The sequence below is a fragment of the Salvelinus sp. IW2-2015 genome, linkage group LG16 (assembly GCF_002910315.2).
Source record: "Salvelinus sp. IW2-2015 linkage group LG16, ASM291031v2, whole genome shotgun sequence".
Classification (NCBI taxonomy): Eukaryota; Metazoa; Chordata; class Actinopteri; order Salmoniformes; family Salmonidae; genus Salvelinus; species Salvelinus sp. IW2-2015.
Window position 1 is genome coordinate 14,761,114 of NC_036856.1, and position 14,585 is coordinate 14,775,698.

At 43.0% G+C, this 14,585-nt stretch overlaps 2 protein-coding genes across 3 annotated transcripts in view; both read right to left on the reverse strand.

The window, feature by feature from the left end:
- Positions 1 to 3,101: 3,101 nt before the first annotated feature.
- Positions 3,102 to 9,128, reverse strand: LOC111975763 (dual specificity mitogen-activated protein kinase kinase 2). The gene is made up of 11 exons (XM_024004332.2): positions 8,461 to 9,128; positions 7,981 to 8,191; positions 7,599 to 7,745; positions 7,178 to 7,255; positions 6,435 to 6,486; positions 5,479 to 5,603; positions 5,054 to 5,273; positions 4,808 to 4,872; positions 4,630 to 4,691; positions 4,249 to 4,294; positions 3,102 to 3,901 (listed from the first exon to the last, which is right to left on the reverse strand). The coding sequence occupies exons 1-11, from the start codon at positions 8,547 to 8,549 to the stop codon at positions 3,791 to 3,793; spliced, it is 1,206 nt and encodes a 401-aa protein (XP_023860100.1). The 5' UTR covers positions 8,550 to 9,128; the 3' UTR covers positions 3,102 to 3,790.
- Positions 9,129 to 9,382: 254 nt separating this feature from the next.
- pias4a (protein inhibitor of activated STAT, 4a) overlaps positions 9,383 to 14,585 on the reverse strand; it is a 30,852-nt gene continuing 25,649 nt past the window's right edge. For both annotated transcript variants that reach the window (XM_024004330.2, XM_024004331.1), the window contains exon 11: positions 9,383 to 13,260. In XM_024004330.2, the coding sequence (XP_023860098.1) occupies positions 13,016 to 13,260 (245 nt within the window). In that variant the 3' untranslated portion in view covers positions 9,383 to 13,015. The remainder of the gene's footprint in view (positions 13,261 to 14,585) is intronic.

A 14,585-nucleotide genomic window follows, 5' to 3' on the forward strand; every position in this document is an offset into this window, starting at 1 on the left:
TCACCACCCCCACTTCTCCAAGCCTGTTCCAACGTAAGCACTCAGGGCAGAATTATACACTTCAGTATGTTGCTAGCAGAATGCCAGGTATTAAAAGTACAGACCAGCCATCAAACAGGGTTGTGCTGCACARGAAAAAAAGGGTCTCGACCAAAACTGTCTAAGCCACAGCCAAACACTGGGGTAGCATTCTGTGACAACCCCTCTGTCTATGTTTTAAACCCACTTCAAGACTCCTGACCTAAATTAAGACATTCTTATTCTGATAAATTCCAAACCAGTAGGAAAGAAWGAACAATGCAAGTGGGTCAGGAACTTTTCCCTCCAAGCATGATTTCTTAGTGAATGACACCATCCCAAAAAGTAATTCGCTTGTCATCGTACCTTGTCCTATAAAATTAGTTTTGGTTCCTCCTTCCTCTTCTTCAGAACCCACCCCCCCGAACGCCCCCATCCTCCTCCTCTAAGTTCTTCCACCTGCCCGTAAAGTTAATGCCTCAAACACGGCAAATAAAACAATCATAGCAAGCACAAAAGGTAAAAGCAGGAATCAGAGAAGTAGTTTAGCAGGAATAAAAACAGAACCTATTTCACCCCCCCCGCCAAGTATATCTCTGTCCCCTTCCCTCATTCTCCTCTCCTCCTATGCTTGCTCCCTCTTGTCGACAGGCCCTGGGTGGACAGTGGGGGGTATGCGGGGGTGCCTTTAGCTCACCTGCGATGGCCGTGATGGTGCTTGTTGTGGGTTAGCTCAGCCCTCCTCCTCTCTGGAGCTCTCTCTCTCTCTCTAACTGTCGTGCTGCTCAAAGCCCCATATGCGCTAACCAAGCAGCAGCAGATCAACTCAATTCCCTTCCTGGTTTCTGGAGGGCAAAGAGGTCCCTCCCTTTCTCTTGCTCTCCCTCCCTCTCTCTTAAAGAAACAGCATTCCCCTCYATGTTTCTCTTCCTCTCCTCTCTGGGGGAGCAAAGTAAAAGAGATATTCACCTGCGATCAAGAGTGGACATTCATCATATCGATCACATAAAAAATGACAAATGAGTACTTGACTTCATCCTCTTGCTTTTGAAAGTATATGTTGATACAGTTGTAAACAGCATTCAGATTAATTGGTTATGATCTGATTATGGTTGTTACTCTTGTCTTTTCTCTTCTCTCCTACTGTATCTCTCTCTCGTGCCTTGAGATGAGTCGCACCCACCCATCCCATAGCCTGAGGTCCTAGTGTCCCACCCCAAAAACAAGCCTTGGCACATTCCAGGACACAGGGGCTGCCAGCAACCCCCTCGACACCCATACCTTCATCTCTCCCCCTTCTCACGTTGTACAGCAACACCTTTACCACATGCCTCACCTCTTCATTCATACCAAGCCCACTTTTACCAATGTTTCTTCGGCGGCGTGTAAGACACCAGTCAAAATCAATCAGCTTTATAACACTTATAAGAACTCATTTTGACTGATTTCTAACACGCCTACGCACTTTACATTTTCTACACTGTACACCTGGACCGTCACGCTGCAGTGGACTGGGGTGGAGATCTTCCATACTCTAAACGATCTTTAACAGGCCTACACACAGAGTAGGAATGCATGTATCATATATGTAGTGAAACGGCTTACCTTGGTGTAATGTGATGAAACAGCTAGCCATGAAAGGTGTCTCTTCGGTCTGACTGGAAGCTGATGCACCCCATTGTGTGGCATGGCTTGGCACTGTGGGGAGAACTAGGCTAGGCATGCTCTGACAGCATGGGGAGAGGCAGTAACACACACCCAGCCTAGAGGGCAGTGTCAGCACTTCAGTAGGTACCAGAGGTAGTTCACGATCAGAAAAAACACATACTATAAAAACATTTTAACTGCAGGATCATTTCGGTTGATCAGGATCTATGCTGTACATGTTCCACACTTATTAGAAACAATTTTCACGGCAAAAAAAAACATTGTTTCAATAAACAAATAAATACAATTCTACTTTGCTTAAAAAGACAGCTACAATACATAGTTTTCATACAAATCTGAAATAATTAACAAACCGTCAAACTGGTTAATTTTCCCTTCTGGTAGCTCTCCAGAGGATGTCAGCCATGTTTATTACAAGTCTCAGTCCAATATAAACTAGTTCTCCCTCCACCAGACACCCACCAACTACTCTGCTTTTGTAATTTGTGGCTGAGCCATGGTTTTGATTTAATTCAGGCCCAAGGCGAGAGAAACTTCAGTCAAACTATACTGAAGAACAATGCTGAGATAAATATCCTAGAAGAGGTTGGTTTTAATAGAATTATCGAAAGCAGTTATCTGGGTGAAAGCTATTGTAATAGTACGTAGATCGACTTGGGAAATATGTAGACATGCCGCATAGATCTGCCTTAGAGGATGTGTAGCATGTTTTAACCTGAGTAAAGTACATCCTCTGGCACTTGTTACCTCCAGTCTTTCCTCGGTAAGCCTCAGGTAGGGTCCTCGGAGTGCTTGCTACACGTCTCTTCTAAAGGAACGCTCCTGCAAGGAGGGCAACGCCATTCAGTTCTCCCAATAACTAACCACAAAATCCTCCAACATAAAAACAAATTGCCATATACATTCAAAGTTTTATTTTTTACATTAACCGTATCCAACACATTTTCTTAAAATAAAAAGAGATCTCTTCCACTTCCCCCTAAACGAGTCAAAAACATGTTTTTCTTAAGACTGCTAAATAGTACTTGCGTACTGTTTATATAGCTTTATACACATACAGGCGACAATGCATCCACTTTGTTACCAACAAATGCAAGTCTGTTGAGAATGATCAAATCAGCCAGAAGCAGAGAATACATACAGTACATGGGCTCTTATAGTCGACAGGCTAATACATGTTACAACCACCGCCTGCTCAAAGCCAGTCACCACGCTGGGGCTTCACAAAGAGAACGCTTGAGTGTAGGTTACACTTACTCACGCAAAGAAAAACAGTGGAGCAGAACCGAAAAACACTCTGGGGAATAAATTGAGTAGACTGGCAAAAATCGGAACCTTTCAGAGCATCTGCAGTCACGGTTTGCGCGATTCTAACTTGACACTTGAGTTTCAGGCAGTTGATACAAATACAAGTAAAAAAAAAAAAAAAAAAATGGCCTCAGGTGTCTGGAAAATATATGGTAAATCATTCCATTTTGTAAAATGAGCACATTTGATGTTCATTTTACAGTGTTTAATGACCATTAAAATCAAATCAAAATGTCAACATTGAAAGTACTCCTCTCAAAAATGTACTGGTCATGAATGTACAAAACTAAGTACTTTGCTCAGGCATGATATCCAAAACATTAGTAGTCACGATGAGAACCTTCTTTGGTTTGCAGTCCTCCTGTACCTTCAAAGCACTTAACTTGATTTCTGTCATGGACACTTTCATTGTCAAAGATAGCTCCTCTACAGCCTACACCAATATGCTGTTGCACAAACCATGAACATAATACAGAACTTATCAATACAAGTGGTAAGTTGATATCAATGGCAATTCATGAAATGATAAACTGGCAGTCCTTCCATACTTTGTACCTTATCTTTAATATGATAGGAGAAAATAGCATGTGTGTGACTCTACCATGACACTGGTATGGGAAACCTGTGGTCATACAATGAGTAAATGGGCCCTGTTGATGATAAGTATACTTAAGAGCTGAAACCTCTTAAGAGCAAGACGAAAGGGGAGCCAAAGTGTGTGTGTTTGTGTGTGTGTGTGTGAGAGACAGTGAGGCACTGGGGATCCTCGTGTGGGAAGCAGCTGGCGTTGGGTTTCTCATTCAGTGCCACGGGTGGGGGTGCTGGGTTGGTTGAGGCCCATTGTTTTACACATCCAGCCAGCAAAGTCCACCTCCTCCACCTCAGCACGCTTGATAAACGTGTGGTTCTAAACAATAACAAACAGTAAACGCAAGTTAGTAAACGCATCAATATTAGTCCATGGCTGATATTGAAAGGGCATGTACAGTAGGGAACATAGCCAATAATAAATATAGTATAATACGTCATCTAGGAGGCGCTTTGATTCAAAGCGACTTAGTCWTTTATGGATGCATACGGGTGGTCCCGCGAATATAACCAAATTATCCTGACGTTGCAAGCGCTGTGCTCTACCAACTGAGCTAGAGGAAGATGAGCTACAGAGGACCAATGAACAATCAGAGCTGAACTGTCCAACTACATAGATGCACTTCAAATAACAGTCAACAGCGATAACAGTTAATAGCTACTCACCATCAGCATCTTCAGGTCAGCTCGCTCAGCTGGATTCTTGATCAGACTATTAACACAAACAGAAACATTTGATAATCTCCATGACTCCAGAGAAATCATTAGCCCCCCCCCCCAAAAGAAGAATAGAAAGGAAAGCCTTGATTAAGCTGCACAAGAAATCTCATTCTGCTGACGTAATTTTCTCAACCCTTGAGAATGATGGCCACCTTTAAAATGTACGTTTGCTCCACATTGCTCTACGCTGTGCCTATTGCCTACAATAATTCACAAGACATGTGTTGAGTCCACACACAGCCAAAAAACAGAGAAAAGTCATGGTAAAACAACAAAAGGTGCTGAGGTAATGGGCACTATTCTTATATGATGAATGCTTGGGCTCACCATTTTGTCACAAACTCGTTGAAATCGTTGGTGAAGACACCAAGTGGCAGCCTGGGAGGAGGCTGGGAATGAGTAAAAAGGTGTGTAAGACAAATGTTWTATCAAAATCCCCAGAGCACACAGACAATGAGAATTGGTAATAAGGAGAATAATATGTGGAGTCAGCAGTTCATCTGACCTCATTGACAATGTAGTCCAGCAACTCAAATATCGCCATGGCTGGTCGACTGTCCATCCCATGTCCTGAGGAAGAGGAGAATATGGAGAGATATTTAGATATCATAAATAAAATACTTAAATGTTTTATTCTTTTTGATTCCAGTTACTTTTTTATTGAGAAGCAAAAGGAAATCTGTTTGAAAAGCACTAATATCATCTATATTGTATTATGTGTGAGGAGGAGGGGATTCAGGTCAGTTCTCACCGCTGACTGGTCGCCCTCCTGGTGGTCTGGGGAGGCGGTTGGAGATGGTGTGTGGTTCCCCCTCGGCTCCGTCCTGTACGGGCCGGCCAAAGATGGCCTCCAGCTCCTTGGCATCAGGCGGGGGGATGGGGTAGCGGCCGATGGCCAGCTCCACCAGGGACAGGCCCATGCTCCACACGTCCGACTGCACAGAGTAGTGTGTGCCCTGCAGTCTCTCCGGCTGTTGAGGAACACACACGTACGTCACACCCAGGCAGAGCTGGCCAAGTGGGCGGGCGTCTCTGTGCACTGCACCCTCCAGGTGTCTGAGGGGAGGGGGAAGGGCTGGCAGAGCCTGCCTCCGTGCCACACGGCCCTCTACTGGGCACGGCCTCAGCTCTTGGCAGGGCGTCCTGGGCAGGGAGGGAGAAGGAGAGCTGACTCACCGACATGTAGGAGCGCGTTCCCACGAAGGAGTTGGCCATGGAGTCGATGAGTTGGCCACTCACGCCGAAGTCACACAGCTTGATCTCCCCGCGCGAGTTCACCAGGATGTTGGAGGGCTTGACGTCTGCGTGGCAGATCAGGGAGGACAGGTGAGGTCCCAGAGAGAGAGAGGGCTGAGGTCCCAGAGAGAAAGAAGGCCGAGGTCCCAGACCCAGCAGCACCAGCTGCCCCTTCCCCACGTCCCTGTCCAAGCCCCTCTACCATGCCAGACACCTCAACACTGACACATTTCACAAAGCTACTCTGTGGTAGCTAGAGCTTAACACTAGTTACAGTTGAGACCATACAAACAAGCCAAATCCTCCTCAATCCCCCTAGTCACAAACAGTCTGGAAAATTGAAACTGAATAATGGGGTTGTAGACCTGACATCCATCCTCTGTGGTGACCCCCTCCCACTTCAGAGGAGACACAGGGGCGAGTATGAGAGAGGGAGACAGGGGCGAGAATGAGAGGGAGAGACGGAGGGGGCTGCAGGGCGCGGCTGCCATGTAATCACATCTGAGAGCCTGTAATTACCGCCTGGGCTCCCGGACAGCTCTGCCTCAGCCCTGCCACAACACACCACAGCCCAAAACACTGTACCATGGACCTCAGCTCCAGAACAACACTATACCACGACACACCAGAGCCCACCCATCGGCTCCACATACAACCACCACACACCAGGGCCCTCAATTCAAAACACTGTAAACCATCACCCTCAGCTCCAGAACACTATTATACACCAAACGTTAAACGTTACATCCCCTCAACTCAAGATACACCCAAACACACTATTTTACTATGTCCAAATAAAACACTACATCAATGGTCTTAAATCATATCGTTTATGTGCACAAAAACACAGTACAATCTATATGGAAAATAATAGTCCATATGGAGAGCTGTCTTACCTCTGTGCATGATCTGGTGCTTCTCCCGCAGATAGGCAAGTCCTCGGAGTACCTTTAAGAGTGATATGCAAACATTTTATTTAACACAACATACTTTGACAGCGTATCATCCACACTTCCTGGACCTGAAATCCTACACAAAGACCAGCTGAGACYTTTTACCCTGCCTGGGTCCATAGTTATATCCATACAAGATATCACACCAAAACACGCACTGACGCCCACAGTGTTAATGGTGAGAACAGTGAGAAGGCCTTGCATGTTGAGCTTCCTGTGACTCATGATTATCACAATGACAGGAGAAAAAGCAGTCCATTGAGAAACAAAAAAAAACTCCTTAACCACAAGGGAAAGGAACAGAGTGCACTTGATCACAGTTGTGACAAACTGCCAAGTTGCGTTTAGATCAACAATAGCAAATCAAATATTATTTGTCACACGCACCAAATACAACAGGTGTAGGTAGACCTTACAGTGAAATGCTTACTTACAAGCCATTAACCAACAATACAAGCCCTTAACCAACAATACAGCTAAGAAAATACCAAAAAAAGTGAGAAAAGTAACAAATAATTAAAGAGCATTTTATATTATATAATATATATATATATTTTTTTTTAACTCATCTAGTCATAATAAACTTACCTTGGGTATTTATGAAAAAAATACCAAATGAATGCAAACACCAAACAATTAAGGACAAACAATTAATTGAAATCTTAATTAAGTTGAGTAATACTTACTGCTATGCTGACTTTGCCCAAGATCTCCTCAGGGATTCTCCTAGCTTCCTTCAGCACCTGATCCAGAGAGCCTCCATCCTGTACCCAACAGGCAACGGTTTAATGTCTGTACATTGTACGCATTTTGTAATGCACAATTGCTCCAGCTGCATGACATGATTAATATATCATAACCACTGCAACATTTTAACTTGTTAAAACAAAGTTACAACTGATTTGTTAGTGTTACGCCACAGGTCCTTTAATAAGCACCATTGCAGTCTCAAAACCACAAACAAATATTCCTACTCCCGGCCAAAACTCAAATTCACACATCAGCTTTTTTGCCACTGACCCCCAATGTCTCCGATATTCCAGCACAATGCTAGTCCTACGACTGATCCACCCCCTCAACTCAAACCGGTCTCTATCAGAAGCTCACCATGTGCTCCATACAGATACTGATCTCTCCGTCGCTGTAGAAGGCCCCGTAGAAGCCCACGATGTAGGGAGAGTTGCACTCATGCAGCACCTGCAGCTCTCTGATGATCTGGTTCCTGATGGCAGGCTTAATCTCCAGGTGGATGAGCTGAGGGGGAGGGGATCAGATGATAACAACATAAGAATAATCAAGTGCTCATCTAGAATAACAGTTTGAGCCATAAACCAGAATTAAAACAGACTTGTTTGTGTGGACCTGGTTTCCTTCAACGGCTATATGTCTCAGCCTAGAAGCCTGGCACCTAAGGATAGTAGTGTAGCGTGGATCTACAACTGAGTTATTAAGGGAGAAATATCAAAAATTGATACAAGGGTAGACTCACCTTTCGGGCCATGACCAGTCTGGAGGGTTTGTGGCGGACCTTGTTGACCACTCCACCGTTGCCAGCGCCCAGCTCACATATGGGGTGGAAATCATCATCTTTCAGCTCGCCCACTTGGGCTTTCTGGGTGAGGAAAGCCTCCAGACGTTTCCTCTGCTGTTCGTCCAAATCTAGTTCTCCTAGCTTCTTTTGTAAGGCCTCCAGATTGGCTCTGAGAAGTGGAGATGCATTGAGGGAGCTTGCCATAGATCAATATTAAACAAACATACTTTCAATCCTGGTCCTGTGGACATATGGGTGCACATGGATACGACTAATCACTGAGCCCATGATTGGTTTGAATCAGGCGAGTTAGGCTAGTGTTATATAGGTAAGTGTTCGACTGGAACAAAATTGTGCATCTAGTCCCCAGAACCATAATTTACCGGATATCAGTACAGTACACAATAGACATGCTCTCGGCCCTCCCGAGTTACTCACTCGGACGCAGCATCGATGGTTGTGGAGATGGACTGCCCCTCTCCAATGGGCGTGATATTTAGGGGAACGGGTCTTCTCTTCGGAGCCATATCGAAATATTTTACAGTGCCCTGGACGACTTTCCGAAGCAAATCAGTACAAGGAACTGATAATTCAAAGTTGTTCTAAAACAGCAACAGGGGTAAATGTTGCTGGTTGTTAGTGGCTTAGCCAGTTACTTACTTTGCGAGCATGACAGATAGATGTTTGTAAGGACAATCACACGTCACCATCAGGTCAGGTGCATTTGACTATTTTAGATATCTAACGAGTAAGGTATATATATTTTTTTAAACTAGCTATAATAGTACACTAGATTTGTACACATTACTGTTCCTTTCGCTTCTTGTCCAGCTAGCACCACCTCCCCTACGGAAATCGTGTACTGCGTTCCTCAAATCAGAGCGGCCCTCGCCACAAGGACAACGGCTGTGGTTGACAGGACTGACTGGTCACTGACCGAGGATTGTTAGCGTTCGAGGGTTAAAGGGATACACTTGTAGACCTTCCCCTGTATGGAGCCGGGGTGTGAAGCTTGGTTGCAGACTGCGGAGACGGAATTCGGTGTTTCAGTACAGGAAGCAGCAACATGGGGAGTCTTCCAAAAATCGCGAGTCTGAGCCATCATGCCATGGCAATTGAACTATCGCGGGATTTTAACAGCCATGTTTAATGGTAGCGACCTCCAATGGCACATTGTAGAAATTACTATCAAGCAGATTTCTACAACTAGGCCTAGCTACTCAACTACTACGTAAATTACTCTCCTAAATTTACAAACATCAGTTTAAGAGGTTTGACTTGATTAATGTTTAATTTTAGTATTTAAACTTGAGGGAAATCTACCCATGGGGAAAAACTGGCAAAAGTAATTTGATCATGATTTCGGTTTTGAATAACTTTATTTTTCCAGAAGGAACTTGTTACTTTTCAAGCTAACATGACTTAGCAGACAATTCGATAAAAAAAGAAAAAAAAGGTTTAATTAATTCCACAAGTCAATAACAGGTGTTAGAATATGATTTTGAATTGTACAGTTCTTTTTGAAAAGGAGACAAATGTGTCCCTGAGGCCCCAGCATCAGGTAAAGGATGTCACACCAATCTACACCTCAACCATCTGGTTGTCACTAGTTACCACAGCCAAAGTCAAATGGCTATACAGTAAAAACTCATGAAAACAAACATTTGCTTTTTGGTCTTAAGGTTAGGCATAAGGTTAAAGTCAGATTTTAATAAGTTAAATTGTAGAAATAGGCGATGATTAGCCATAATTGACTTTGTGGCTGTGGTAACTAGTGACAACCCAACCACCTCTTACCCCTAAAGTGGCATCAGTTCCAATACTGGTATTTGTGATTTTATTGTGTCTGACTTTTGTAACAACTGGAGGCGATTCGAAGCTTAATAAAATATTTTAATTGTATTGTCTTTTAATATGAAGATATAAAAGACAAACAAAACATTTACATAATGGATTGCAAGCCCTGCCCATGCTACCTTAAGCATTGTTATAATAAGGAATGCCACCATCAAGACCTGATCCACCATTTGCTTAAAACCCACTCTGGACCCTAACCCAGATTTCACCATCTGGCTCAGTTCCTCAGAAACAACCTGTACTTCAACTCTCTCTCGCAATATGAAAAAGCTTGAGGAAATCTATCTGCGCAGTGATGTTCTACACTTATAAATTAAAACAACGTGATTCAAATCTGTGGAGTAATTTGTTGGATAGATTGGCTTAGTTGAAGATGAAATTCTGCTAGACATAATAAGATGTTGCTTAAAATACATGAATCATACAACTATGGTCATATTCAGGGACAACGCTACAGTTTGGGGTTCTTTGACAYAAAGTGCCATCAAACAATGCGGGTTACCTATAATTGTTTCAGAACTCACCTAAATCGGTATAACATCCGCAAGCTAGAAATATATGGAAATGTCATGAGTACTGCAGAAAAGTGGAAGACAAGATCCCATACGTTTCCCCAGTCAATACCATCTCATTATTAGATTAGGTATACTACTACATCTTCCACAAAATGGCTTACTCATACAGTACTGAGTGTCTATGCAAGTCTGAATTCAGGATGATCACAAAATGTCAATATGCTTACGCTATAGTCAAATGCATGTATTACCAATGCCATTTGAGAGATTCTAGGAATTTACAACAGACTCTGTTCTATAAAATCCTGAAAGTAGACAAATGCCATAAACAGCACAAATTTAAAAAAAATGGGGACTATCGCTGGGGTGAGGAATCTAATGACCAGGAACGAAAATATTAAAACATTTGTAAGTCTCAGCAACCGTTGTAACCCAAAAGATGAACAATGTTTACTACAATTTAAACAGTGCCTGTGGAAAAAGCTAATCTGAAGCAGTCATTACTGATGTCTTGTTTAAACTACCTGTAGAGAAGACATTCATCTAGGGCCTATGCAATAATAAAGGCTAATTTGAGTGTAATATCGTTGAACTGGGAAGAGGCAGAATGTGTTATTGGTTAGAACTCAGTTTACTCAGATGGAAAGGGACATGTCTAACGATGGCAGTGAGCCTGGATCATTCAGTTTGCCACGTATTCATTCACAAAAAAAGTTCCAGCTTCGTAAGTGTTCTGCTACCCCTTACTGGGAACTTGTGCACAGTACAAAGCCATATATAAATGGCTCTGGTACAGCACTCTTGATTGCCACATATGTACAATTTAATACACACTGCCTTTCAAATAAAACAAAGTTGTGACGCAATCAATTATCAATAAATACTATACTTTAGACAAAGACAATTAAGTCAAAAGGATGTCGACACTCACAAATCGATATCATTCCGCATCTGGAGATACATCCCTCCTTAAGTCCCCCACTCTGTAAAATAAAAAAAAACAGTAAATAATGACAAATCGTCTTAAATAATGTATTTTCTTACTGGGACTTCCTGTGTAGACCAGGTCAAATAGCCAAACAACTGTGGGCTCCAGCCTCCACCAATCTAAACTCAAAACAAAAAAAGGCACCCAAATCTGACCTTGCAACAAGAGATAATTGACACAAATCTGCTTTGGCACAATTGCCTCAACATGGTTTTGACCAGTTTTGTGTAGATACTAATATTTGTGACATTCTTTAGTCAAGTGCCTTGTTCAATAAAAAAAATTATCAACAAATGTAAGAAACTGAAAGAAAAACAAATCTGGTTCAAAACACTGAAGCGCTCATGATTTAAGGGGAAGAAGGTTGAATGCAGCAGTGTTTAGTCTCAGACTATCCAACTGTTAAACTGACAATAAATGGGCAGGTGAAAATAATCCATGCTGTATTAGTTTCCTTGATCAATCTGAACAACACTGGCAACACAGAACATTGGGCAGAATCTGAAAAGATTATGTTCCAAAACCTCAAATGATAACTGCTGGTCTCTGCTTACCCGCCACTATGACAATTGCTTGTCATACTGTGTAGCTATTCAGACACCAACTGAAATCATATATTTCAATGCAGTGGGGAGTACTTACAAGAACTTCTCAAAGATACAGCACCCCTGGGTCATATTCAGCACAAAACAAAAACACTCAAACGGAGTGAAACAGGGAAGTACTCGTTTTCCATTACAAACCATAAAATAAAAAGAAACATGTTGCTATTGTGCCCTAATGAACACGACCCTGCTTCCCATAACCTATTCCCTATTTGGGCCGTACAAGTTGTATAAAATGTTTAATGGATTTCTTTATTCTTTTAAGTGACGCGAGCGAAAAAAAGAAAAAAAAAGTAGACCCTCTTGTTAAAATACTATAGCCACCATAGTTCAGGTGCTACTCTCTCTGTTCAAGCAAGTTCGCTATGTATGACTGAGGTAGGTTGTCATCATCTAAGGACAAAATTAAATGGGGGAAGTATCAAACCAATAATTTTTAGGGATTTTCTGACTTAAACAATTTGAAATACTAAGAGCCCATTTTCTTTGTCTTCATTGTCTGAATGAATTAGAAACAAAGTTGGGGTGTTCAATTTCATCATATTCCAGAAAAATCTAGTCTGTGGCTCAAGTCACAAATTCTTCATATAGGTTATCTTGACCTCTTACTACTGAACAACGATGATGCTCCATATCTCCTTTTGCCTCCAATCACAAAAAGTGGCGAAACACCAAATGCTTGTGGCTTTGAGAGCCTTAAATTCAAGTCAAATACAAAGTACAAGGAGATGGAGGGGGAATAGTTTGAGAGGAGGTTACCATTTTAAATTGTCTCTAAGGAGGCAGGATACAGAATGCTGGGAGGGGTGAGCCACAAGTGTTAGGGAGTTGTTGTTTCCAGTGGTGTATAGATGAAGCCTAACCACTCCAGAGGTTGACAGTGCATGTATGAGAGTGTGCCTGTGTGTGGATAAACGCCAGAGAAGTGGGGGCAGGTGGGCGGGCTGGGGATGCAGTAGGGACTAATGATTTCCTGTCCTCCAATCAAGCCCAACCCTCTCTCTCAGTTTGTGGGGTCAGTCCGCCAGTCAGTAGGCAGTGACCAGGTCCTTGTCATAGTCGTATCGGCCCCTCTTGGGGGCGGGGCTGTCCTGGCTGTCCTCAGTGTCGTCGCTGTCTCCTCTAGCCCCTCCCCCCTCCTCCTCCTCAGAGTCCAGAGTCAGATCTACCACCACTCCTCCGCCCGTTCCCCCCGCCGTGGACCCTGCTCCTGACTTCCCTGTCTGGCTGGTGCTGCTGTGGGCTGGGGAGTGGCCGTTCGCCTCAGGAACACCTGGGAGGGGGATGGGGGGGACAAGTGAACACTATTACAAACCAATGCTATAAAAAAATATATCTAAAATAAATTACCTACAAAGCATGGCGTCTAAATTACAGAGCATTATGAAAGTATTCAGAAACCCTTGACTTTTTCCACTTAAAAGTTACACCCTTATTCTAAATAGTTCCCCCCCCCCCATCAATCTACACACAATATCCCATAATGACGAAGCAAAAACAGGTTTAGAAATTGAAATATCAAAAATAAAAACGGAAATATCCTTCAGGTGCCTTTTGGCAAATTCCAAGCGGGCTGTCATGTGCCTCTGAGGAGTGACTTCCGTCTGGCCACTCTACCATAAATGCCTGATTGGTAGAGTGCTGCAGAGATGGGAGAACCTTCCATAAGGACAGCAATCTCCACAGAGGAATTCTAGGTCGACCATTGGTTTCTTGGTCACCTCCCTGACCAAGGCCCTTCTCCCCGATTGCTCAGTTTGGCCGGGCGGCCAGCTCTAGTAAGAGTCTTGGTGGTTCCAAACTTCTTCCATCTAAGAATGATGGAGTCCACTGTGTTCTTGGGGACCTTCAATACTGCAGAATTATTTTGATACCCTTCCCCAGATCTGTGCCTCGACACAATCCTGTCTCGGCGCTCTACAGACAATTCCTTCAACCTCATGGCTTGGTTTTTGCTCTGACATGCACTGTCAACTGTGGGACCTTATATAGACAGGTGTGTGCCTTTCCAAATCATGTCCAATCAATTGAATTTACCACAGGTGMACTCCAATCAAGTTGTAGAAACATCAAGGATGATCAATGGAAACAGGATMCACCTGAGCTCAAGTTTGAGTCTCATAGCAAAGGGTCTGAATGCTTATGTAAATAGGGTATTTTTTATTTCTTATACATTTGCACTTTGTCATTATAGGGTATTGTGTGTAGTTTGCTGAAGATTATTATGTTTATTTAATCCATTTTAGAATAAGGCTGTAACAAAATGTGGGAAAAGTCAAGGGGTCTGAATACTTTCCGAAAGCACTAAGTATCAACATCAGTCTGCAAGAGCTAAAAAATGGAAATATTTGACATTAGGGCTGGGCGGAATACCATATTTTACTATATACACCGGTATTGATGCACGGACCGGTTTGGGTTATTACTTTACCTTCTATAACGGTATTTCAATGTTTGGTTTGTTAAATGTGATACGCCACCAGTTTTTATAGTTTACTCCATTTGCTACTTGAGTTGTTTCTCACCCTACTCCTGCTGCACGTACACACCAAGCCCTTCCCAGCCACTCGAGACACGTTTTTGCTCGACCACAGTCAC

What these genes read in the sequence shown, in the direction of transcription:
- LOC111975763 (XM_024004332.2), bottom strand. Translation starts at nt 8,549, where the DNA reads ATGGCTCCGAAGAGAAGACCCGTTCCCCTAAATATCACGCCCATTGGA. An exon ending in GCACCAGATCATGCACAGAG is followed by an intron (nt 5,604 to 6,434) that starts GTAAGACAGCTC and finishes TCTGCCACGCAG; the next exon opens with ACGTCAAGCCCTCCAACATC. An exon ending in CTGACCTGAAGATGCTGATG is followed by an intron (nt 3,902 to 4,248) that starts GTGAGTAGCTAT and finishes GTTATTGTTTAG; the next exon opens with AACCACACGTTTATCAAGCG.